This window comes from Physcomitrium patens, chromosome 20 (assembly GCF_059467195.1).
Source record: "Physcomitrium patens ecotype Gransden chromosome 20, ASM5946719v1, whole genome shotgun sequence".
Lineage (NCBI taxonomy): Eukaryota > Viridiplantae > Streptophyta > Bryopsida > Funariales > Funariaceae > Physcomitrium > Physcomitrium patens.
The window spans coordinates 2,056,499-2,083,303 of record NC_143429.1 but is presented as its reverse complement, the minus strand read 5'-3'; the positions used below and the strand labels follow the sequence as shown (position 1 = coordinate 2,083,303).

At 36.6% G+C, this 26,805-nt stretch overlaps 3 protein-coding genes and 1 pseudogene across 6 annotated transcripts; 2 read left to right on the top strand and 2 right to left on the bottom strand.

Annotated features, from left to right (window-relative positions):
- Window positions 1–1,278: 1,278 nt before the first annotated feature.
- On the bottom strand, window positions 1,279–5,550 carry LOC112273702 (GPN-loop GTPase QQT1). 3 transcript variants are annotated; one of them, XM_024502788.3, is made up of 12 exons: window positions 5,363–5,550; window positions 5,073–5,264; window positions 4,628–4,816; window positions 4,341–4,385; window positions 4,078–4,157; window positions 3,676–3,750; window positions 3,253–3,356; window positions 2,901–3,057; window positions 2,451–2,538; window positions 2,167–2,239; window positions 1,744–1,874; window positions 1,279–1,582 (listed from the first exon to the last, which is right to left on the bottom strand). In XM_024502788.3, the coding sequence occupies exons 3-12, from the start codon at window positions 4,717–4,719 to the stop codon at window positions 1,513–1,515; spliced, it is 915 nt and encodes a 304-aa protein (XP_024358556.1). In that variant the 5' UTR covers window positions 4,720–4,816; window positions 5,073–5,264; window positions 5,363–5,550; the 3' UTR covers window positions 1,279–1,512. The 3 variants fall into 3 exon arrangements, with proteins under 3 accessions (XP_024358556.1, XP_024358557.1, XP_024358558.1); XM_024502789.2 differs by lacking the exon at window positions 5,363–5,550 and having other exon boundaries at window positions 4,993–5,079; XM_024502790.3 differs by lacking the exons at window positions 4,341–4,385; window positions 5,363–5,550 and having other exon boundaries at window positions 4,078–4,219; window positions 5,073–5,164.
- A 236-nt stretch (window positions 5,551–5,786) lies between these two features.
- On the bottom strand, window positions 5,787–7,601 carry LOC112273535 (uncharacterized; annotated as a pseudogene). Its single transcript, XR_016499113.1, has 5 exons — window positions 7,410–7,601; window positions 6,974–7,165; window positions 6,641–6,748; window positions 6,353–6,411; window positions 5,787–6,138 (listed from the first exon to the last, which is right to left on the bottom strand). The product of XR_016499113.1 is annotated as an uncharacterized LOC112273535 (transcript).
- A 7,158-nt stretch (window positions 7,602–14,759) lies between these two features.
- LOC112273466 (metal tolerance protein C4) lies at window positions 14,760–21,323 on the top strand. The gene is made up of 14 exons (XM_024502301.3): window positions 14,760–16,374; window positions 16,776–16,836; window positions 17,043–17,175; window positions 17,303–17,358; window positions 17,658–17,772; window positions 17,913–17,970; window positions 18,149–18,267; window positions 18,468–18,587; window positions 18,783–18,884; window positions 19,110–19,182; window positions 19,493–19,560; window positions 19,756–19,816; window positions 20,302–20,440; window positions 20,779–21,323. The coding sequence occupies exons 1-14, from the start codon at window positions 15,480–15,482 to the stop codon at window positions 20,789–20,791; spliced, it is 2,013 nt and encodes a 670-aa protein (XP_024358069.1). The 5' UTR covers window positions 14,760–15,479; the 3' UTR covers window positions 20,792–21,323.
- LOC112272950 (U2 small nuclear ribonucleoprotein A') lies at window positions 21,310–26,540 on the top strand. Its single transcript, XM_090245440.1, has 10 exons — window positions 21,310–21,388; window positions 22,402–22,470; window positions 22,976–23,038; window positions 23,672–23,712; window positions 23,908–24,037; window positions 24,652–24,857; window positions 25,231–25,419; window positions 25,666–25,716; window positions 25,866–26,000; window positions 26,209–26,540. Exons 1-10 carry the CDS (start codon window positions 21,310–21,312, stop codon window positions 26,212–26,214), a joined length of 969 nt encoding a protein of 322 aa, XP_090101566.1. The 3' UTR covers window positions 26,215–26,540.
- Window positions 26,541–26,805: the final 265 nt, after the last annotated feature.

Here is a 26,805-nt window from a genome sequence, read left to right as displayed (position 1 = left end):
TATTTTTAATAATTAGTGAATAAATACTAAATGAGTCAAATGCTAGAATTTATTAATGCTTTCTAAAGGCACATTATCAATGTCAAGAATATGGACATTTCTAACAAGAAGAGCCATAGTATTGAATTGAGGTATATCTTTTACACTTCAAGACTTCAAATTTGAGCTTCATCTCTTAACATGGCAATATGGAACTCCTTCAATTCAAGAGAAAGTTAAACTTAGAAAATTTATTCTTAAACGTTTTTTTCTCTTATCAAAATCTTCTTCTAAAAGTGGTCAATTAGTAAAAGAACAACACTTGACCACTTTTTTAATTGTACAAAATAAGACTAGAGTGCATAAGAAATTAATATTTATTTGACCTCTCTTACATAAAGACATTGTAATTTAATAATGGCACTAGCAAATTGATTACTATTGATATTTTTTAAAATATATGTCAAGAATGCAAAAATAAAGAAGTAAGACATGAAACATAGGAGATAAAAAATTAATTTTTGATAAAGGAGAAGAAACAAAACAACATTTCAATTGCTTCAAAACTTGGGTTGGTAACTTTGAGATATTCTTAACTTACTACCTTATTTTGACTACAATAATAAGATCATTTAAAAATCTGCAAAAAATATTGTAAGTATTTATAAGGTTCTAAGATAATCTAAAAATTCTAAACAATGATTAAGGCTGCAATTTGTTTGAAGTCATTTATTGATTTTGACAATGCCCTTACGCATACATCTAACTTATTTTTTAGATTATTATGAATTACATTAACTCAAGATTCAAAAATCTATTAACAAACCCCTTGGCAAAGAAACTAAATATTTTTTGTAGTTGAATAAGACTTGAATTTAAACAACAAATTTATATAATAGAACACTTCATAAAGAAATTTTGAATCTTACCCCTACTTATTTAGACTTTGTATTGTAACCAATAAATATCCAATAGTCATGCCTTTTATTCAAAGCTATCTATAGGACTTGGTTAATTGTGAATTTTTTTTGCATAGCAAAAAAAAATTCTTAATGTTTCAAAAATAAGAATCAAATAAAATATCATGAAAACGTTTGCCAGAGACCTCCTACATTACACCAATAAAGTAATATACACAGACATAACACAAGCGCGCGTGTTTGGGTGATGAATAGGTGATGAAGTAACCAAACTGCCTGATACGTCATCTTCAAAATGATATTGGACCCTCCAAAGAAAACGACAGAACAAAATAATACAAGATCTTGTAAGAGAAAGAAATTAAATAAGATGGAGAAATGTTAGCAAAAAATAGTTTATTACGGAGAAGCAGGCAGCCTTGTCAACAGACATTTGTTTCTAACCACGTGGAAATTCAGTTATGTTGAAACCGATATTTTCCAAGAATCCGACACTGGCATACGTTCATTCATCCTTCTAATTACCACTTTGTACATCACTTTCTAAAGGGCTATTTTGTGCTGCAAGTCTAGTCACTCCACACTTCACAAATGCGACCTTAGGGTACACCCCCTACCGAGGAGTGTCAGAATCGTTAACATCGTCATCGTCCCTCATATACATCTCTTGAATGGCCATCGTCGTAGAAATCAAACCAATGTTAAGGCAGACAATCCATGCCAATGTGCTTAGGCTGCAGGATTAGCAACAGCATAACCAACAATAATACCAAGTCATAACATTCAATCATGATGCATCATCAAAGAATCTTAACTGATGATAAAAACAAAAAAGAAAGGATATCTATCGTAGTCCCACTTGGTGGGGGCAGCAGCCAGTTTGTTGAACTCGTTGATGTTACCCTCAATTCCTCTGAAGACATAGCCGTTGCTTTTGTCAATTATCCTCAAAAGATCCATCACGCTTTCCTTATCCTGTAAATAAAAAACCAAAGAAAATCCATGCGATGAGAAATGCACTTCAAAAGAGATTTCGACATGATACCAAGGAACCAGCAGAAAAGCCGACTACGATTTCATAACATGCACGTTATTGACAGCATTACAAAAAAGGATAACTACACGGCTCTAACGGATACATGAGCACAATGAATTACATTTAGTGGCCTCGAGGCCTTTAAACTTCTTACTGATGTGGGGAAATCTTGCTGAACCGAAACCCTAATCCCAAATAAAGCCTGCTCAAAAGTGAGGAATAGTTACAGACCTGTATATTTAATGTTGTAAAGCTCACAAGACCATAGTCCTCTACAACTTCACATAACTCCTTCGTCAACTTCCTGGAACGGAACCAATACACAATTGCAGTTCACAATATCACCAAAGTATATCAAAGATGTTTACGCTTTGCATACGCTAACAAACCCACAGGGGGTATTAACGAACGAAATCACAAGTTGAACATTCACAACCGACAATCCTATATCCCCAACACCGCTTTTCGAGATGTTGCCAACCTAGAAAAATGCAACACAAAGGACAGAGATGTACCTATACTTGGCCGATCTTGGATCACTATCCAAATACCCTTGGAGATAAGAGAGGTCTTGAACATCAGTGTAGAAGTCCAAATTAAAAGCTGTCATAAACGATCTCACGTCATAAACGATCATTACGATATCAACACATCCTGTTGTTGACAGAAAAACCTAGTCTGTACAAAATTCACACCAGGTGTGCATTGACGCTCCAGTAATGCAATTAAAAAGAAAACACACTCCAGTTTCGAAGTCATCAACCCTGTGAACTGGGAGGCTAAACTAAAAAGACGGCGTAATTTCAAAAGCATCTATCTTCAGATAAAAAAATAGCAAATGCTTCCTACTTCATGGTACTGAAAAAGATCATGGATAGTACACAAGTGTGAGCAATAGCAACAATAAATGGACAAAAAATATTGCTATAAGATGTATGAAAAACAGATGCACAGTGGAAAATTACCAAGTTTGCCGTAGCTTTCAATCAAATCAATCTTCGACAACACGTTGATATGTGGAAGCTCTAAGTGAAGCATAGTAGACAAAGATACCAGAAGCGCAGATACGTATTTCCCAGGATCGCTGCATAGGTGGGCATCTACTAGATGAACCGCTGTGAGCTGCAACCAGCAAATTCAAGGCTGCATAAGGAAGGCAAAATCATAAAATTACACATTTTTTTAAATTGTGAAATCAGGAATTATATGTACGCACAATCATTACTTACATATCTTTCTCCCACAGTTATCATAGACGAACCAAAAAGAAAATAGTTATGTAGAAGTAAACAATGATAGATAGGAAAAGGAACACACCCGATAGTCCCACTTATTCGCCATTTCTAATATCACGTTCTTTGCATTTGAATGTAGCGTAAAAAGCTCCACTTGGCCAGGGAAGTCGAATATAAGATAATGGTCTGCAACACCAGAGCCACAAAAGATGTTACAGTAACCTCAACCTAGAAATGAAACCTGTCAGTAAAATAGCAATAATATTACTAAAACTTCCATTCTAACCACTAACTAGAACTTCCTAGCATGATGGAGAAAACAAAAGCTGTCTTAAACAAAACGTTCAACGACTACTCTATCCCTGTTGCCATACACACAATTCCAAAGTAGTTCCATTGGCTTCCATAAAAAGGAAATGCAATCAGTTACAAACACCAACAATGAATAAAGAAACTTTGACACCACACAAGTCAACTGATAGACAAGTTCAGATCAGCGCGTTGCCTTTAATAAGCGGTCGAAGCTTCTCCTGCAGCCAATCTAAGTTCTTCTCAAGATAGTCCATACAGAAAACAAGTCCTGCAGTAGGCCCACATTCGAAAGTTCATTACACGCAAGCTACCTCCACTGACAAGTAAAGATTATGTTAATTGGTGACACAAGGGCGAAAGTTAAACGCTTAACTTCTCCACTGCCGACGCAAACTCGAACCCTAAACAGCTTCACTCACGATAAATACTGCAAACGTATATTAACCCTTCACACCTGAAGATTTACTTGCCGAGATCACTAGATCAATGAAGCTTTGCTAGGATTGCTACTGGCATGCGTGATCCATCCGACCATATTCGGTCCTCGTATAACCGAATAGATTAGATGTCACGTTTTCGCTAAGAAAAAAATTACCTCCATTTGGTCCAAGATCGTACTGAGACATCACATCCTCCAGCTTGACAAGGTCTTCAATGTTGACGGCACACTCGTATCTAACTTGGTCAGGGATCCAACTGGATGCTCCCATAACGTAATCAAGAATAGTTCTTCAAAACTACACAACGCCCTTGATGAATTACAATACTTATTCTCTAGACTTTCAAAAACTAGGCTGCTAAAGAAAAACACTCGACGTTAAAAACAAGGTCATATTCATCATAAAAACATAAGGATACGGGAGGTTGTCATTTGCCGGATCCAGATTGATGACTGCAGTCTTTCTGCACGGAGAAGCAGCAGAAAAATATTCTAACTCAACCATCCCCTTCAAATGCTAAGTTTCAAACTATCATGTATCGCAAACCCAAAACCCAAAACCTAAAACCCTAATTCACAGAGAGGTCGATAAAAACTCAAATCATCAGAATCTTGCACCAAGAAATCTAAAAAACCATTCAGGCCCATGTGTAAGTTTATCTTAGTGTTCGTTCCAAAGCAGAATATGAAGCATTGAGTTGCAAACCTGCCAATCAGGTGAAGGAATTGAGCCATGCCATTGCAATAGGTAGTCTTCCCGGAGCCCGCGGGCCCGATCACAATCTGCCCAAACACCATAACCTTCAAACTAGTAACGTGATTGAGAGATTTCGATGATAATCCCCAAACTTGCACACAACCACCCGCACCACCTCGCTTCTGCTCAAATTATATCCTGCATCCAAATTGAACAGGATCAACTCATTGACTTCCTGAAATGCTTCTCACAAAGCTCAAACCTGTCTGCTCGCGCTGAGTTTCACACAACTCGTTCTTATTTGCAACAAAACACCACACTAATCTGTAAAGCTCTCCCGTACAAACAGCTAAGGAAGCAGATTAAATCTTCACCGAAACCCACTGAGACGACCTCCACAGATTGAGGGTAGAGAAATTCAAAACATGCGGGAAACAAATGAAATACCACGTACCCACAGCATGTAAACACTCGATTCTGCCAGGGATATGTCGCAATTGGTTGATTGGGCTGTGAAAAAGGAATCTAGTGAAGGACATCGTTAGGTTCTGCTGCACTAAACATTCCGCGGTCACAGTACCCACCACAATGCTCCGGCCGTGAGAAGGAAGACGCGGTGGTGGACCCCACTAGCTGGCCACCGTGGCTGATCCACCTATACACGTTAGTAAGTATTGGAAGTGCATCAGTTGTAAACGCAAAATTTAGCCGGAAGGTGCCAAATTTGGGAGATTTCGACTTTACCTAATTCAGGAACATGCGGAGCCACAACGTTCAGTCACGTTGTGCCTGTGGAGAGACAAAATTCAGTTTGAATGTGGAAAGGGTGTACTTCACGCGAGACCGTAAGATGAAATTGCACAATTAACTGTAAGAAAGCTGTCTCAAGATTTTCCAAAACATACGCCCAAGTCAAGAAAGGTCGATACTGCTCAGAACAGCAGCAAGTATACTTTGATGTGAAACGCTAAATATCTGTTCACAGTGCAGGGAAAGACAGATAGGGTTACTACATGAAAGCGCTCTCAGAGCTACATTTTGTTTTTTAATTATTGCTATCAGTGCAGAAACACTTTGAAATCATACAGACTGAAAATTCCAAGAATTCGCAGACGAAAACAATTGAGTCTCCATGCTAGATGCTGTGAGACGTTGAAAACTTCGGACATTCCTTAACATATACCATTTTATTTCTTAGCAATTGGAAAACAAAAAAAAAAAAAAAAAAAAAATGGTGATTCTAGAAGCATGGAACGCCTCCTGATAACCCTACAAGGTTTACCAAACATCGGATCTTCATACACTTGAATAAACAATTGGCTATCTTCTACAAGTTTACTATCTAAACAAAAGCTTTTGAATGAGCTTAATCATATATTTGAGTTCCTTTAAGTAGAAGAGAGTGACAATTTTCCGCATACTCTTGGCTTCACTGCAGGTCTCCATTAACAACTTGCTGTCATGAAAAAGCAAAGCAAATGACTTGTTGCACATACGATAAAATGTCCATGTTACAAAGTCTGCAAACAAACCAATTAAAGTAGTCAGCAGGTGATAAAATCGTCACTGGTTTAATATCATATTACTGCATATCAAAAAGTAGGAATCGCACATGTTGCCAAAGTTTGTCTTCCTGTGGGCAATTATGAAAATAATTATGATCCTCTGTACCTAATGAAACAGAACTAAGGGATTAGCGCACTCAGAATCTAAGACAATCTGAAACACGATTACCTGCTAGCCTCAATTAGCGGCAAGTGGTCATTGTGAGGCATTTCCAAAACATTTTTAACCTGGGATGCAACAACATGCAAAATGGGCGTCAAAGCAATTTCATTATGCACAATACTCCCCACACTTTTAAGCCAGAAATATAACAGGACCTTGAAAGCTTGAGGTAAAACAGTCGCACTTCTCTCCCATTGAATCCTCAAGTAGGGAACTCCACATAGGTAAAGAAACATTCGTAAAATGGAAATAATACATAAACAACAGTAGGACATGCATACTCACCGCGATTACCATTGCATAGCTGAGAATTTCAATAAGTTGCTGGTGCATAAACCCCATGTTCCGAGTACCGAAAAACCCGATTGCCCTTGGTCCATTCTGTTGAATAGCTAGGAGTTCCTGAAAACAAAGCACATGAATGAGGGTGCTGCAAAATAGAACCTACCTAAATAAACATAAACAAAGAAGAAATTTCGTCACATACAAATAGAAATCCAATTTACAAACTGCAAGTGTACATTGACACTCTCTGCTGATGAATGAATTTTTTACCTACAACTTGTGATTTCTAGAAAGAGAACGGAGCTTTCACAGATCGGATGCAAAAGAGGTAAGAGCACTGACCTGTAAATAATCTAAATCTGGAGTCGCTTTGTACTCCGTTTGTACAATCTGCGTGCCTTGGGTAACAGCATCGACTTGCGTGGGAAGTTCGTCGCCAAAGGCGTAAGCTCTCCACAATTCATCGGGTCTTTTCGAATCATCGAAAGCCTGAACATCACCATCGCATCCTTGCGCCCGGAACTCCACACGCCCCTATTGAATTCCACCACAGAAAAGTCCTGAGACCGATTGTCAGCTGAAAAATCCTCGGGAACAAGTCGACCGCGACCATTCCATCTCTCACATCTTGTTTTTAAAACCAGACAGCATTCTACCACTGTCTCGCCCCCTCGCAGTTCTTTCTCTCAACATCCACCCCGAGAATTGATTCATTGTCGAGTGGCACTTGACCTATTCACGAGTACTAAATCCTTCTCAACTCCAGCTCCAGCCAAACGGAATTCTCTATAGAGAAAGGCATGGATGACACAAGCACAAAGCATAACCTCTCACGCACGACCAAATCAAGCACAAAGCATAACCTCTCACGCACGACCAAATCAAGCACAAACACGAAATTGCGATTGGCGCCCGAAAACGCAATCATACCCGTGGCCGCGATCATGAAGCACCCCTCGACGACGAGCATCTCCTCCTACCACTTACACGCGGCCAGAGCCTACCAACTATGTACCGAGAGATGGATGTAGAGGCTGAGGAGCAGGGAGCAGAATGCGACTGCGCAGTCGCAGGGGCAACAGGCCGGAAGTGGGCCTACACAGCTCGGGGGTGGGCCTGATAGTTCTGTTGAGAGTATTAAATGTATCCAGCTCTCGTCATTGTTGAGAGCATTAAATGTAGCCAGCTCTCTTCGTAGTGTTTGGAATGTAATAAGGAGACATTGTTTATCTTCTCCCCTTCTCTTTGTATACGAGATATAACTCTATCAATAAACTCACTTCTTGTGTGTGTATTTATATATGTATGCATATTACTTCTAGCTGATTTTGTCTCTCTTACTCTAAAACATTCTCAATACATTATTAGCACAATTGCTCTTATACTCTAGCCTTGGTTTTTTAAAACTTATGTGCACTTTATCCTTTGTTTTCTTATCAATTTTTTTCTTCTTCTTCTATCGTTGTTGTTGTTGTCTTATGTTATTGTTGTTGCTGTTGCTGTCATGTGTTGCTGCTATTGTACTCTTGCAACAAATTGCCGCACCTTGCTATAGTCCATTGCATACTTTATTTTTGTTTACATAAAAAATAAAAATAAAAAATAAAAAATCTTAATTTTTTTTAACTTTTTTGATTTCAAGTTTCAACTTTATCATTCTATTTGGCTTTACATTTTAAGGTGCATTATACTCAACCTTTTCTACTTGAACTTGTATTTTTATTCACAGATTTATTTATAATGAGTGCTTCAACAACCTCAACTACTTCTACTATATTTCCAACTATCACCACTACATCCCAACATTTTCAAGCTCTTCTATTTCTACCATTGGCTAGTGATGGAAACAACTATCTATTATGGACAAAAATGGCAAAGTAAATTTATTTGTTGAACAACTATTGGATGCAATTTTGTTTGAAGAATCTCCTATTATAAATACTTCAATTCTTATTGCTATTTGTTGAAAAGCACTTCTTTTCCTTTATTGACATCTTGTACATGCATTATAACATCAATATTTTAAAATGGAAGATCCAGCCAAGTTTTGGAAGAATCTTAAATCTAGGTTTGATCATCAAAAGTCTATTTTCCTTCCATGTGCACATCATGATTGAACATATTTACATGCCTTGGATTTTTTAAATTTAAATGCTTTCAATAGTGAAATGTATTGAATTATTTCATAACTACGATTATATGAACAAAGCATCTTTGAAGAAGAAATGATTGAGAAAACTCTCTCTACATTTCCTTCTGCATTTGCTGTACTTGAACAACAATATAGGAATATGAAATTTTAGAGTCATCTTGATCTCATGTCCTATCTACTTCTTATGGAGAAACAAAATGAGCTATTCTTACGTAATGCAGAAGCTTATCCTATTGGAACCATGGTTCCAAAATCTTGTGCATTTAATATTCCAAAGTCTAAAAAATAATTATACAAACATGAAAAAAATACTCATAAGTACCAAGTCAGTCATGATCGTGACCATTTCCACCCATATGAAAAGCATAAATGTCCTATAATTTATTTTAATAGAAAATAAAAATCAAAGATGTATTCTTGCTGTAAGTGTGTAATAATTGGATATTTGATGCATATGTGTCATACTTCAGAATACTTTGTTAAAATGTTCCAAGAAAATAAGAAACTTCAAGCTGAGGCTTGTGAAGTTTATACCATAGATGAGTCCATGGATTCAATCGGTATTGATGATTTAGAGACTTATATGAATGATAAAACTTCTAATAATGAATCAAATGATGCACTCATTGATTTTGCAACAACACATACTATCTTATGAGATAGATGGTTTTTTATTGAAAAATCTTCAACTTGACAAACTAAAAATTTGATGTCTATAGCTGGAACAAATAAATTTTATTTTCAAGATGGAAAAATGATGGTAAAATTACTTGCGGACTTTATCATAAAATATAAATATGCAATGTTTGTACCCTTAGCATCTCTGAGTTTGATTAGCTACATAGATGTATGTGCCAATAATTATCACATGTCAATTGCAATTTTAGATGGACAAGAGGTTTTGATTCTTGAAGAGTACTATAAAATTGTAAAAAAAACCTTTATTGTGACAAATGGTTTATACTAGATTGCAATCTGGCCTCCTATTATATTTAATTTTACATCATTTATGACAGAGAGTCACATTTCTCTTTGGCATGGATGATTGGGACATCCAAGATCTACATTATTTTGAAAGTTAATTCCATTTATAATTGGATATAATTTAAGATCTATAGATGCAAATTTTATGGAATTATGTTATGCATGTATGCAAAGCAAGATGATTGCTAGGCCTTTAATTTGAAAACTTCTACAAGAATTACCTCCAATGCTTGAAAGATTGCATGGTGATATTTGTGGTTCTATTAATCCAATATTTGGACCATTTTGTTATTTTTTGGTCTTTATTCATGCATCAAATAAACAATCATATGTTTCATTATTATCATCTCGAAACATGGTATTTGCTAATCTTATATCTATGCTTATTTGTTTTCAAGCATATTTTTTTGATTATACTATCAAAACATTGCGTATAAATAATGCAAAAGAATTTATATTAAAGTCCTTTGAAGACTATGGTAGTACAACAAGGATTGAATTGACATATTGTATTCCATATGAACATGCTCAAAATGAACTTGCAGAGTCATTTATAAAGCATATAGAATTCATTACCTTACCACTCCTTCTTTATATAATTTTATATGCATCTATGTGGGATCATATAATTTTACATGCTGCAACATTAATATGCCTATGTCCTTCTTGTCTTGAAATTATTACACCACAAGTCCTCATTTTAGGTTGTGTTCCAAATATATTTCATCTAGAGATGTTTGGTTGCTGTACTTGGGTTCGAGTACTAGAACCTCAATGGCATACCATCACAGCTCATTGACAAGAAGGCATATATGTTGGTTTTGATTGATCAAATATTATTTGTATAATTGATCCATCAATTGGCACATAATTATAAGCACATTTTTAAAATTTTCATTTTAAAGAGAACATATTTCCATCTCTTCAAGAAAGAATATTTAATAAAAAAATATATATAATGCTTACATTTAGAGTACCAAAAATATTTACAATGAATCCTGATCCTAAAATATCTTTGACTAAAAGTGAAGTTGCAAAGATTTTGTATCTAAAACGGATTGCAAATGAAACACTTAATGGCTTCAATGATGTACCTTGGATTATAAGAATTTCAATTAATAAAGCTCAGAATAAATACACTCACATTACATTATCACTAAGAAATATACCTCAGTTTAAAACATCAGCAATCAAAAGGATTCATGAGCCAGATAAGCAACCACAAAAGAAGAAAGCTATAACATGTGGTGATTTTGGTATTGTTTTTGTGGAAGTTTCTACTAAACCTATAGGACCATCAATTAATGACAATATGTCCATACACATTATACCTTCACCTCATCCAATAGAAAATCTTAAGATTAGGAGGAATAAAATCAAGTTGAATACAAAATTATCTATTCTATATTGTGCTATAAATGACCTTTGGGATAGACTATCTATTATAATAAATGAATTATTTACATTCATGATGGTAGAAGCTCTTTTTTTTATAAGAAAGAATATTATGAATATCAAAACAATTCAAGAAGCTATGCATCACTTTGACTGGTTAAAATAGAAAATTGCCATCGAGGAGAAATATGCTTCTTTATGTAATATGAAAGTCTTTGGTCCAATTGTGGACACTCTTACTTCTCATCCTATGGAATATAAAATAGTGTTAGTACATAAGCAAGATACTAAAGATCAAATAGTTTGCTATAAAGCTTGTCTTGATGCTCAAGGATTTACTCAACGATTTGACATTGATTATAAATCTATATATTTTTTAGTCATGGATTCAATTACATTTTGATATATTATTGGAATGGAAGTTCATGCCACCCTTGAAATGTATCTCTATCAAGGACATGAACTCGAAGAAGATGCATAAACCTGAAAAATTTGTGTTAAAAGAAAAGTAACAAAATAACAATAAAGTAATATGTATATTAAAAAGAAAATGGAATGGCTATTGCCAAAAGACAAGGAAACTAGAGACTCTTAAATCTAGATTAGAAGCAAGAAAAGAATTGATAAGAGTGAAGAAGACTTCACTCTTGTCTCTATATATATTATCTAATTAGGAGCTATGTAATAATGTTCTATAGGACCTCTAACATGTCTTGGTTTTGTAAGACACATGCCTTAGTTTATAAGGCAAGTTTTTTACATGTGGGTTACATAGTTAGTTTGTTCTTCAAACTACCAACATATATGGCATATGTCCAACTTGTTGATCATATTTCTAATCTATAAAGTCAATTAAAGACGCCTATAAAGTCAAAGCAGTGTCTATAAAGCTTATATAGATAATTTTATGGAATTAACCTTCTTTTATTTACTTTTATCTAAATCATATAAGTTATTATTGATTTATATGTGTATTTTTGTGATAGTTTTATGGATGTAGTATCTATATATTTGTATAGTTCACTTGATACAGATATTTATATGAAATTTCCACCTAGTTTGGAAACACAAACTCAAAATGCACCTACTCTAGGATGATAATGTCATATTAAATTACAAAAGATCCTATATAGTCTAAAACAATTTAGACGCATGTGGTATCAATGTCTCCAAGTTTATTTAATTATAAATAAGTTTGTTAGTGATCCACTAAGTCCTTATTCATTTATCAAATAACATAAACTTAGTTTTGTGATCATCATTGTATATGTTGATGATCTTAACCTAGTAGGTACTAGATCTACATGAGTTGTAGCTACTAACCTACTTATATATGAATTTGAGATGAAAATGCTAGGAAAAATAACTTTTTGTATTGATCTTCAGATTATGCATCTCATAGATGGTAGTATTTTTTTTTACCAACTAACATATGTTAGATGAATCTTACAAAGATTCAATATGATTGATGCTTTTTCGTTATCCACACCAATGATTGAATGTAGTTATAATAGTCATAATCCAAACCGTTTATGTAGAGAAGAAGATGAAATATTATGAGAGCAATTTCCATATCTTGCAGCAATTGGAATACATTTATATTTAGCAACATATTCAAAACCAAATATTACATTCGTAATTAGTATTCTTGCAAGACACAATGCAAGTCCAATATTATGACATTGAAAATGGCATCAAATATTTACTACGTTATTTAAAATGTACTAAAGATTTGAGATTATACTACTCACGATCTACAAATCCAAACTTGGTTGAATATTCTCATGTAGGATATAAATTTGATATTTCAACAACTACCTCAAATAGGCTATATATTCTTAAGACATAGAGCTGCAATATCATGAAAATTAATGAAATAAACTATAACTGTAACTTCATCCAACCATATAAAAATTATTGCAATATATGAAGAATCTTAGGAATACATTTGATTGCGATCAATTGATAAATTCATTCAGCCAACCTATGGACTTTCATATGATGATTCTCTAACTATCTTGTATGAAAATAATAGCACTTGTCTTACACAGATACAAATTAGTTTCATTAAAGGAGAAATGATAAAGCATATTGATTCAAAGTATTTTAGTTATATCCATGACTTGGTTATTGATGAAGTACTTAAAATCAAAAAATTAAATTTACAAATAACCTTGCTGATCTATTTATCAAAGCTCTTTCTTTGTGCAACTATTGCCAACTTACTTATGGCATTGATATGCGGACTTACTTTTCTTGAGCAATAAAGTTAATAAATTCTTCAAATAATATTGTACTCTTTTTCTTTTATCTATGGTTTTGTCTTTAAATATAATAAGATTATCTTAGATAAGATTTTAATGTGACAACAGTTGTTGATCTTATAAGATTACAAAAAAGTATAGATTATAATTCTATGCATATAAATATTATGATGAGTAAGGAAGAGTGTTGAGAGCATTAAATGTAGCCGATACTCTCCATACTATTTATTATAGCTATAGTGTTTGGAATGTAGTAAGGAGAAATTGTTTATCTCCTCCCTTTTTCTTTGTATAAGAGATATAACCTTATCAATAAACTCACTTTTTGAGTATGTGTTTACATATGTGTGCATATTACTTCTAGCTACTATTGTCTCTCTTTTCCTAAAACATTCTCAATAAGTTCCAAGTCCTAACTAGCAAAATCAAAAATCAAAAAAATAAATCAAAAAAATAAATCAAAAAAATAAAAAACTGTAAGCACCAAAAAACAAAAAAACTCTCTTAAGCTCTTGCCCTATTACCCGAGGTCAATCTGCAAAAAAAGAAAAAGAAAATCTTCAGACAATCACTACAAAATTGTAAGTGCAACAATCACTGAACGCCTAAATAACACTCCACAAGGAAATGATCAAGAGGATTGTCGACTTCCTATACCTCGAGCTAATCACCTCAATAATCACATTTCCATAATTGACTAATTGTTCCATTCATCTTCTTGCATATTCACTTTGTATATAAATAGAAACTCTCACATCATTTTCTTTACCATAATTATTACAAATACAATTGCGAGAAATTAAAGGTATGTAAATAATTATAAACTTCTAATTACAAATATCCTTTTTGTAGTGACGATTATATATATATATATATATATATATATATAGTTTTAAAAACTCTACTCCACAATCAGCCATGTTCATTTTATTTAGTTACTATTAAAACATTATATATATATATATATATATATATTTGGAAGAAGTTGTATAGATATGCGGTTAAATAGAAGCAGCATCCTATGGAAGACCTATTTTGTGAGTACAGTTTATAAAATATTAAATATTAAATAAAGATAAGTAAATAAATTACTGATTATCATTTCAACCTTCTTCAGGACTACAAATATCCTCTGTTCACATAAGCTGAGGATACATGCGTGTAGGGCACCAGCGGAAGGACAGAGGAGGGGAGCCTGCCGTCGAGAACATCGTTCGTTCGCCCGCTCGCTCGCTCGTTCGTTCGTCGTCATGCCAACAATCTCGTTGATCCGCAGATTGGGTGGAAGCCAATCCCAGAACCAATCGTAGGAATACACCTTGTGTCACTTCTCTCGGAGTATCTGTCGAGTGCCCTCAAGAGAATCAGTCTAGGTCGCAGCATATGCCTAGCCGATGAGTCCGTCGTTTGCACAGAGCATTGCATCGGCATCATCTTCGTCGGTGCACAGGATCAATTTCCAAGCGCCGACGCGTCGCGACTCCTTCCTCTCCTTCCCACACCAGTAGTTGCCTCACTAATTTCCTCCCAGACTTGAGCTCTTGGTGGTGCGAAAGGCGCTCGTGTCCTGCGGTTATAGTCCAGGGTTGCAGTTTTTTTTTTTGGTCTAGTGCTTCGCGTATTTGTTTCGGGCTGTTGAATTGATTCGAGAACTGGTGCATACCTAAGAAGGGTCTTTTCTCATTGTCTTTGAAAGGAGTGTTTGGAAGAGAATGTGAGTTGCTTAGGGTTTCAGCTTTGATCGGGATTTGCCGAGTTGGTTGATAGGAAGAGTTAATTTTTAGGTCAACGCTAGCTTTTGTGCAGAGCATTGCCGAGGAATTTTGTAGGAATGGTAGTAAGGCATTTATGTCGTGATTCATACACTTGCGTTTGCACTCTGCATTAGCTCGTGAGCTGATCACTGTTTAGCGTCCACATTGCCAGTCGTGAGTTCATTGAATGAGGCACTTTAAATTATGCTCTTAACAGTATTTCGGGAGCTTTTGACGTCGTTTTCAGTCATTAAGTGAAGTAGAATTGCTATTGCAGCAGTTTATGTTTGTATCTTTTAATGCGGAAAGTCATTTTCCATCGGAAAATTTGGCCACGCTATAGAAATGCATCAGCTGCGATATTCAATTATGCATCTCCAGTTGCTGCCCTTGAAGCTAATCAAGGGCCCCTCGTTCATAATTACAATTTTCTTCACCAACGCTCTGTGCAATCTTTGCAAAAGACACTTTTAGGAGACTCTGGGCATGGCCTACGGTCAGGGCTAGGTGTAGCACATTGCAGCTCTTTGGTGCAGTTTTCGCTTGCAACTTCGAGGTCTAGCAAGAGTGTACAATGTCTACTCCCGAGCTCAGCCTCTGTTTCAAATCAGGTGCAGCCAACATCTGTTCCGGTTAACCATTCTGACCCGATTCCTAATACGCGGGTCTCTCTATCCAAAGTGGAGAGGAATTTCATTCCGGCAGCGATTTCCAGTTATTCTGACAGGGATGATCATCGTAACAAGAAAGAAGGGAACTTCGAAGGTTTTATTCCTGGCAAGTCGCTTTCGTCTTGGAATGATGAGAGGATCCCTATTGTATCTGAAGAAGTTAACGAAACCGGGCCATCAGCTCGTGCTACGATTCGGAAGAATATTGGAAATGGAGCATCTCGCATCTGGGATTGGGAGTTAGGAGTCCACGCGAACAGAGTGTCCGAGGAGCGAGCAGGATTGGCATTCCAAACTAGCATTGGAAACAGACTTATGGAAAGTACTCTCAACCATGTTGGTATTGATCTTAGCTTATACCAGATAATGCCACAAATGAGCTGTACTGGACGAATACCACAGGACTCCGAAACAGCTCTGCAGTGGAGCTTGCACTCGAATCGACAATCGCGAGGGTTGAGGCGGCACTTTTCTGGGCCCAAATTGTTGAATAGCATTCTGTCCAGTTCTTCGTGCACTAGACGTAAGCTTCTTCTCCCCGGCATCGCTACATCATTCTTTTTTTTCTGGGTAACGTATGAATTATCTAAATGCTTATTCTATCAATGCCTTCCTGCCTAAAAGATCTTCACATGGACGTCGGCAAATGTTGGTGTGTTTCCACGATGGACCGGTTGCGGATAGAATGGTAGTGACCAATCTATTGGAATGCAATGTACTTAGTTTGTATTCGAAAAGACAATTTTTTTTTTTCATAATCCGAATATCAACAGACAGGATCTTATTTGGCAGATGCACGTTGTGTAGGATGTGTGATGGAATCAACGTCGTGTTAATGTTCTTCCAAACCGTACCATATATACTAACATTCTAATTCGAAAAATGACTCACGAAATAATACAATTTACTTGGCTGGCTTGAAAGTATACAGCTCAGATGCTACGCAGGACGTTGCACGGAACGCTCCTGCAGTGGTTGACCACAGGTTATACCTATTCTCATTCCAATACGTCCGGATAGCCCGTCCACGTTTGAATTGAATGTCCTTTACCAGTTATGTAGTTGAGAATCTTCTCGAAGGCCTCTATCGTGTATTCTGTTTGTATTTTATTTTTATTTTTTATGTAGCCAATGTGCACGATTGAAGTGCTTCAGTATAGGAATGAAATTGACTTTCAGGTGTTTGCGCAGTCAAAGAGCCGTTGTGGTAGCGCTTGTGTGCAACTTTGTGGTGTTCTCCATGAAAGTTGGGGTGTGGTTCATGACTTCTAGTCATGTCATGCTGGCAGAGGCTGTTCATTCAGCAGCAGACTTGGCAAACCAGGTAACATCATATAGTCATTGTCTATTATATAGTTAACAACTTCATATCATCATATAATAGCTGTTGGCGTATCTCCCTTCGTGCGTGTGTAGCTAACTTTCTCTTACTGTCGCATGTGATGACTTAGGGTTTACTTGCATATGGCCTAATCAGCTCCCGTCGTGCCCCAGATGCTCTTCATCCGTACGTTTGAAAACCTTTTCAGATACACACAACTGTAGAGAGAATTTTACAGTGTTGATTTGATTCAATGTGATAATTAGCATGAATGCAAATGAAGGTTTGCCAATCTTGGCAAATTTATATTAGAACATATAAAACTTTGCACGGGGCCTTGCGGACCATTGCTGCCTGAATGGCCCTGTCTGATAATTCAAGTAGTAGTTCTTTATCTAGTTCGTATCGCTAAGAAATGAAAAAATTCACTTAAAATACCTTTTGCTGATTTTGGTCTCTTAACATGTAGCTTAATATTTTCGCAGGTATGGCTATTCGAGAGAACGATTTGTCTGGTCACTAATTTCAGCCGTTGGAATCTTCTGTTTGGGCTGTGGTGCAACCATCGTACACGGCGTGCAGAATTTAGCGACCGCTGAGGTATTGATAATCGATGCAGTGACAGTATTTTTGAAATTCATTGTTGTAATCTTTATTGCTTCTCAGTTGAACAGCAGTTTTTGAATGTCATTGCTGAATTTGGGGCAACTTATTTAAAATCCAACGTCTGCTGATTGCAGCCCTTGTCAAATGTTACGATAGCAGCTGCGGTTCTTACTGGGTCAATGATCATGGAAGGTGAGTTTGCGGTCCTTCATCCAGTTCTTAAAGTCATTTATATTGTGCATGTTTGTACCTGTTGTATAGCCGTTTTTTTTTTTTTTTTTTTTTTTTTTTTTTTTTTCTACAAATCTTTTGGTATAAACGCAGGTGATTATCAGTTCTGTGATGGATTCTCTTTCCTTTGCTTATCCAGGAGCATCATTGTACGTTGCGTACGGCGCCGTAAAGAAAGGAGCGGCTGCTGAAGGGATGTCTCTTCGAGAATATCTTTGGCGTGGCCATGACCCAACTTCAGTTGCTGTGTTGATGGAGGTTTTCTGCGTTTTAACCTTTTATACCAATTTACGCTGAAATATAATGAAATTTCTACCGTTTTATATTAGGCATTTGAGTTGATTCTGAATATATATGTATATAATGTTGAACTGGGATTGTGAGGATATATGTGAACGTCGGGAGACCTCGGTTTTGAAATTAGATTTTGATATATGTTTGTTGTGTTATATCAACAGGATGGAGCAGCATGTGCGGGACTGGGAATCGCTGGTATTGCTCTTACAGCTGCTGAGATAACTGGAAACCCAATGTGGGATGCACTTGGTTCGATAGTTGTAGGTGGCTTGCTCGGTGGGGTAAGAACCTCCTCGGAGTTGTACTGTAGCTGTTGTTGCATCTTTTTTACAATTTGCATTTGCATCAGTACTTATCCACCAAATACCCATGAAGTCCATCTATTCCCCTTGTGAGGCTGTTTTCTGGAGACTATAATTCCCTTATTTCTACTATGCATATGATATGATCTTAAAGCTGTCGCGTTCTGCGTACAGGTTGCCCTTTTTTTGATTCAACGGAATAGACAAGCACTGCTGGGTCGATCTATCGATGACGTGGAGATGCGGCGCATAATTAACCTTCTCATTGCTGACCCTGTGCGCATCTTCTTTTTTGAACCCTTTATTTTATTTTATTTTTTTCTCCGTCAACATCGTATCGTGGTGTGAACTTCACGTAGCGAACTGTGATTTCCGCATCACCCCTTCACTTCTGTTACTCGTTTGAACCCTCTATTTGTTAATCGGTCGTTTTTACACGGGTGGATGAAGTATGTCCTTTGAGGTAGTTGTTCTAAAAGCAGGTATGTTCATGTTGGTCAGGTTGTTGAAGGATTGTATGACTGCAAAAGTGAAGTGATAGGACCTGGAGAGTACAGATTCAAAGCCGAAATTGGTATTTTCTCATCATACAACCATTCTCTTTTCTTTATTTTATTTATTTATTTATTTATTTCTTTTTCTTTTTCTTTCTCTTTTTCTTTCCCAATCGAGACTTGATTAGAATCCTAAACTATAGAATGCCATTTGAAGTGTTCTGGATCTTTTTCTTCAAAATGTAGCATTGTTGTAGAATTGCAGAATATGTGGTATCAATGGAGAAATCATTCTAAGTACTATCCTTCAAGGTATCTTATGATCATATGATTTGCGGACAACGTTTACTGGAGCTGCAGTAATTAATCTAACTTGGAAATTGTGTACAGATTTCAATGGTGTTGTAATTGTACAAAATTATTTGCAACGTGTGGGTCGCGACAACTGGATGGAAGAAGTAAGTTTTTCAATTTCTCCTTCGAATCTGGTAGAGTTTATTTTCATCATTTTAGATATCTTTAAATTTCTCTTACTTTTTATGAACACTGAGAATTTCTGCTCAAGAAGGTCTGTCTCCGTTTGTAAGGTTTAGACTGAATAATTGTTATCTTCAGCTTCACGCAATAATACTCAGGTGGCCTGTGTTGTGCAGTTTCGCAAGGCTGTGCGTAACTCTGATGGAAGTGTTCTTGACCGCGTGATGGCGGAGTACGGTAAGTAAATAGCTCAGATATTTCTTAGTATGTGATGTTTTTTAATGCTTTCTGCATAGCAAATGAAACTATCAGTTGATGTTTACGTCGCTTATTACACAACACATAAGAGGAACCAAAATATCAATACATTTTTCTCTAAGAGATTCAGTCTTTGATGAGGCTTCTGTGGTGTCCATTAGTTCATGATGCAGAAACTAGGACTTGAGGCTAGGTCAGGTTTAATTCGTGTTATCTCCATTTTCTGTTCAGTGTAACTCTGTGAATCTGAGATCAGAACGTTTAGGTTTTAGATTGTACTGGATCCGTCACACGTTGTCGAGTATCTTTCTCAGTTCCTTACGTATTGGGTAATCTTCAGAGGAAGTTGAGGCAGATGCTGCAGATGATCTGCTTCAAAAAAGCCAAGCCTAAACTCATTGCTTTCTGGGGGAATTCATTTTTCTGCGTGTTAGTTTGTACTCATGTTTGTGATTGCTGTACAGGTGAGGAAGTGGTGTCGGCAGTTGGTTGTGAAGTGGACCGACTTGAGAAGGATATTCAGAAACTGGTTCCAGGCATTCGTCATGTTGATATTGAGGCTCACAACCCCAATGGTCCAACTCCTCGAGAAAAATTCTACTTGTACTGACATCTCTACTTTCCTGTTTTATGGCTGCTTCAATTGAATCAGGAAGAAGACTTTAGTTTACTAGATGCTCTTCATAACACTGTAAATTGCTAGGAATCCTCTGCATTGTGATTACATTAAATAATGTCTGTAAATGACGGAGCATAAAGACTATTTTGATACTTCATCCGATGGTCAAGGTATTATATGTCTTACTGCAACTGTATGCGAAGAATAATTCATTTTCGTGTACGAAGTTTACACATCTCGTACGCGCTATTTGGAGGTGGTTGCGCTTGTGTTGCATGTAACGGCAATGCACAACTGCAGTCTAACAATGTCCTTGTCACAGGTCAGAGAAGTGAGCCAGTTGAGAAAGTGAGGTTTTTGACTCTGACAAAGCACTTGGCAGTGAAGGAATCAACGCCGTTGGACGGCTTTAGTTCACAAGTGTAAAATATTTTTCTGAGATGTGTTGGTTTTCATCATCATCGGCGATGCTCAAGTACTTAATATTTACTGTTGTTTTGTTAAAAATCCATGATGCATGGAATTGTGTTATGCTCTGAAGTCGTGCAATTTGGAATCTCCAATCTGCCTAGCTTTTCGAATGAATTGGGCTTCTAATTTGCAGTATCAGCACATCTGAACTTTATGATATCATAGGTACTAACTCGCATAGCTGTAGCGTTTGTTTGAAAAACCTTTGCAGAGAAAATTGCTATGCTGGATCTCCGCAGTGTTAAGTACGACAGAGACTTGCCAAGAACATCAAACAATTATATAGATTGTACTAGAATTTGAGCACACAAAACTTGTGTGTCAATGACAAAATTTGTGCAATATTCAGTTAATAATTTTAGAAAGAATAATAATTGACAACATGAGGTTTATGAATTATGCGAATTTTATCTTGTATAAACCACTTTTATTTGACGCTTATTACTCTGCTACGAACTGTGGTTCAAACATGAGATTTGCATGTGCATGCAAACTTGAGTAGGATTCAGTCACTCTGTATTTTCTACAGATAAAAAGGAAGTCCAAGCAGGCCTTAGAAAAATATTAAACGAATTACCTTCGTGCATTAAGTACATGATAACTCATGAATTTTTTGTTTATTGATTTATAAATTATACAATCAAATCATTAAAAGTTTCTTCACTTTTCAAAATATGAATAATCATAATTAATAATATAATTTTAATTTTTTTAAATAAATATTTTTACTAAATATTGGATATGTCTATATTTGTACTAATTGATTTATCATATTCTTCTATGCGATTTTTATATTTCAGTTTTATTGACAATATTTCAACACAGTATTTATATTAAGTCACATTCTATGACAGTAATGTGCATTTTTCCCTCCAGCAAGTAATTTTAAAATACTATATATATATATATATATATTTAATTTATTGAGGGTGTTATATATATATATATATATATATATATATTGCTACTGCTACCACAACTTGTCACCCATCACAAGTCATTGTGGATTTTGATAATGTCATTATAAGTTGTCTTGAACTTGCATTGCACACCACAATGCACTATATGGAACACTAAAATATACATCCTCATAGAATGTGTATTGGAAACTTAGTTTATTCTTATCTATAACTTCAAAGCATAAAATATCAAATCACTTTATCAAAGGTAATAAATTGAAAGTTATATTTTAAAAATTTGTTTTGTTGAGGATTTGCATCATTAATAATGTTTTTCTTTTTTTATTAAGTATGGTTTTTAATTACATTTTTGTACCAAAAAAATGCTTCAATTTTAGAAAAATCTCCCTATGTATGTTTCTATGATTCTATGTTGCATGTTTTTATGTGGCTTGTTTCATTCAAATTACATCCATTTGTAGCTGGTCCCATTCACACTTAAGCCTATTCTCGGTCCGGGTGTTGGTTCCATGCTCTCAAGTTTTTCGGTTTAGGGTTCTACGCTTGGACATGAGCCTCACAAGCGTGCTCGCCATCCCCGTGGCTCTGCCTCACGCGTAAGCTCGCTCCGCACGGTACTTCTGGTCTGCATTCTCTCTACCTTTGCTCTGCTCCCCTTCTCGCCTGCGCTTCCATTCGCTGCTTGGCTTCGTTTTGCAGCTCTATTGGCAATTTTTTTTTGAGGGGTTTGTTTGTTGGCATTCTTTCCTCGACGGTTTAGGAGCTGCCTTGCTGGTTGTTTGTATCTGGAGTTTGTTTCGATTTCTCTCACAATACTCCTCTTGGGAAAGTTTATTTTCCAACCTGCGGCTTAGTTTGGTTAAATTTGTTGGAAGATAGGTGGAGGAGTTGAGTTCGGGGAGGGTTCCATACGAGGGAGTGATTGAAGCAGTGCGGAATGGTGAATGAGCGGAATGGCAGAGGGAGCTACAACTCCTTTTGAGTGTATCAATATCAAGGGCAATTGAGGATTTAGTTAGAATTATTTGCACGGGTGGACTAAGTAGTAGGGTTTTTGTCCACTTGATCAATACGCGCCTACTTTGCGGGGCCATTTCTGAGGGAGCGCGATGGTGAGATTAACTGCAGATTTGATTCTACGGTCGTCTCAGTACTTCAATGCAGTTCGAGAAAGGGAGCTCGATCTTCGCGGTATTGTCCAGTCCCTATTTTTGCTCCCTTTTACTTCAGGGTTTTTAAAGGTTTTTTCCATTGTCAAGGGCTTGGCTCACGTGAGTATCCGAATCCAGCATGACATCTCACCAGTTATGTGCTTTTAAATCAGTTGATGTGGCTTGAGAATACTACTGCAAGACACTCCTGATTCCCTCAAAATAACTTTCACGTCAAGTATTTGCAGTAGTATTTTAAGGTAATCAGGATTGTAGAAATTTGATTTTTCTTTTTTCTTTTTTTTTTCTTTTTTTTTTTCTTTTTTTTTTACCACATTAGTCGCGTTTTTAATAACGCTGTGTTCTTAATCACCATATTGTATTTGTATTGGTAAACTTGTTTTCTTAGCTCCTAGTAATTGTACTATGTTTAATAACAGTTTTTCCTCCTATACCACCAAGAATTTAAGACATTTTTATCCTCTTAATGAACGTAACTCCAAGCAGTTCCCTTTCCTTCGGATGTGCCAACTTTAAATTTATTCTGTAAAGCATTTGCTTTAATTCATGAACTTTGATTAGGTAAGGTCGAAGATTCCTGTATATGGCTTCCTTGTCGACAACCCCTGTCACATCATTCAATTTATGACGATTTTTGTCTTGGACTATTCAGGCAATAAGATTGGAGTTATCGAAAATCTTGGAGCTACAGAGGTGCGAGATCTGGATTGCAGTGCTTGGGTCATTGGATTTTGGGATTTTTAGGGTTCTTGTCAAACTAGTATGTCTGGATGATATGATTTTGATTCGCGAATGTCTATGATTTATTACGTTGTTCAAGTAATTCTGTTTTATTTTTTTGAAAACTCTTTTGGGGACTGTGCATTCATTGTTCAATTGTAATTTCAGGACCAATATGCTAGCATCGACCTATCAGATAACGAGATTGTGAAGCTTGAGGGCTTTCCACATCTGAAGCGTCTTACTACCCTGCTTGTGAACAACAATAGAATAGCACGCATCAATTCTAATATCGGAGGTATTTTCCTGAACTTGATGTCTATGTAGTAAGATGTGATTTTGAGTCCATTTCTATCTCAGACCTATGTCAAACTGCTTGGATGAACGTTAATACTGTGCTCTGCTGAGCAAAATATAAATTGTAATTCTGTAATCCGACAGTCAGTCTCAATTTCTCTAAGCGTGAGTATAATTGAGAATGTGCTTTTGTGCTTGGTGTTAAAAATAGAAGTCTTAACTCTAATTTCAGTTAATGAATTGTTATGTTCTTGATGTGAAATTATCAAATCTAGTGCTTGTCAATGTGCTCGAATTGCATGTGCACATGTGGGAGAAATTCTTGTGTGGACCTATTCACTCCCATCGTGCTTATTTGAAAGCATCCTCATTGAAACAAGATTAACAGCAATTCACGCCATGATCTTTTTGGGAATCTTTCATGGTCCATTTTCATAGGAAACGGATATCTATGTTTAGACTCCAAGTAATATAACCTACAGAGTTTTTTTTCTTTCAAGGATTGTGATTCTATGATCCATACGTTTGGGTTGCGAGGTATCCTTCTCAGTGCACAGGAGTAATTAATAAACATGAATGCTCTTAATAAGTGTTCTGAAAGTTGTGGTTGTGCAGCGGCATTACCAAAGCTGGAGACATTGGTGCTTACAAACAATCGGCTTTCAAATCTGGTGGACCTTGACCATCTTCGGACACTTGTGAATCTGCAGAATTTGTGCCTTCTGGATAACGTCGTCACGAAAAGGCCGAACTATCGGTTGTATTTGATACACAAGCTTCCCAAGCTCAGGCTTCTCGACTTCAAGAAAGTGAAGCTAAAGGTACATACGAAGCATCGATTTTCATCTTCTGATTGGAGTAGTTACCTCACTTCAGCAGTACATGGAGGCGTTTGGCCTTGTGTTTGTCAAGTCGATTGAACGAAGGGAATAATGAGGTGAGTTAATTTGATTAGAGTCACTTATTGTGTGGAGTGCAGGGAACTTTTTTGTCGGAATTTAGTTCCTCAGCTGGAGGGTGATGGAGCTTGTTTTGGAATCAGCACTCTGAGGATTCTTGGTCTGTCGTAAATGGATATGTCTTAAATACGGTCAACCATGTTCACTTTCTCGCTAGAAATTGACTTCTGATCGTTAAGTAGTTTCGTCAAATCTGTTCCCAACTTTTTTACTAGTTATATTTTTTGTTCTCCAGGAAAAGCAAGAAGCTAAGAAGCTGTTTGCAGCCGAAAATGGTCGACCTGCCGAAATCCCGCCTCCTCCCCCGGCAAAAACTTTTGTTCCTGGGGAAATACCTAGTGATGATGTTCCTGAGACTATCCCTCCTGAAGCGGAGGAACCTTCTCGAAAAGGGCCAACTCCAGAGCAGATCATAGCTATCAAGGTATTGTAATTTTAAAGTCAAGTCTCGGATTAATTGTTTCCTTCTATCCACAATTATAGATTTTGCGAAATGCAGAGGTGGTTTTCTAGCAACACCTTGCATTGTGTGTATGATGAATGGGTTAGACTTGTTGGAAAGCAGTTATCATTTTAGGTCAAGTGGCGTCTTGTTTATTGTTTGCTGTTATCATGGAATTGCATATTTATATTTGTGTTTCTGATAACGTTCTCTTTTGTGGTGATTCAGACTGCCATCGCAAATTCACAGACACTTGAAGAAGTTGCCAGGCTTGAAAAGGTAGCACTGTTTGGGAAATCCATTTTTGGAAACTGAAATCACTAATTCCTTCAGTGCAACATTTTTATGTTGTATGCAACTTTTCGCTCAACTTCGTGGGTTTTACAAGTTTGTTGTGCATACATTGAAATCGAAATTATCTTCTGCAGGCGCTAAAGCTAGGACAATTGCCCTCGGATATTGTGCTACCCGGGAATGATACTTCAGGTAAGCCTGTAACAGACACCAACAGTGACGGTCCGCCAAATACTCAGGAGACAGAAGAGACTACGGAAATGGAAGAGGTACTTTTCTCCCCGTCTTGATCTGTACCTGGATTGTTAATATCCTGATCTCTTTTGTTCCGGTTTTAATACTTCTTTAATTTGAAGAAGTAACTACGAGGCAGTAGAATTTCTGGCGCTGATGTTCGAAGGATAGGTACCATGCTAGAATTCTTTATATCATCAGCAGTTCACTTAAACACATTTTCTTCCTGTCTCGTGTACCCAGGGTTAAGAGCGATGGAAATTCTTGTAGATGTTGATGTATCAAGGTGAAGGCCCCCTATTGAGCAACTTTGGTGGGTAGCTGGATCCACGTCACCTTTTATGAGGTGATGTTGGTACAGCAGCTTGCGGTAGAGTGCAGCATGAGAAAGTTTTTGAGTCCAAAGCTGGCGAGTGTTGATCAGTTGCATTGTAAATGCTAAATTTGTTCATTGTATGCTGGCTTCTCCGATAACTTTGAAATCATCAGTGGTAGAAAGATTTCAAAAACAATGGAAATCTCTTAGGATAATTTGGGTTTACATGGCACGAGCTTTCTGCTAGCCGTTTTCATTATTTATGTTTTTTTTTTTTTTTTTTTTTTTTTTTCATTGTCTGTACCCCTTGGTTCGTTCTAAACGAGTGAACCATGCTTTACGAATCATCAGCTCAAAGCGTCAGTCGAAATACCTTTGGAGGAAAAAGGTCTTAAGAGTCGGTACCTTCTTGGGAACACATGCTAAATTTGCTTACAGAGTACAATACTCTTCATATGCACTCAACATTCTAGCAAATGAACTACTACTGACATTCCTCTCAAGAGGACGCAATATGCCCATGT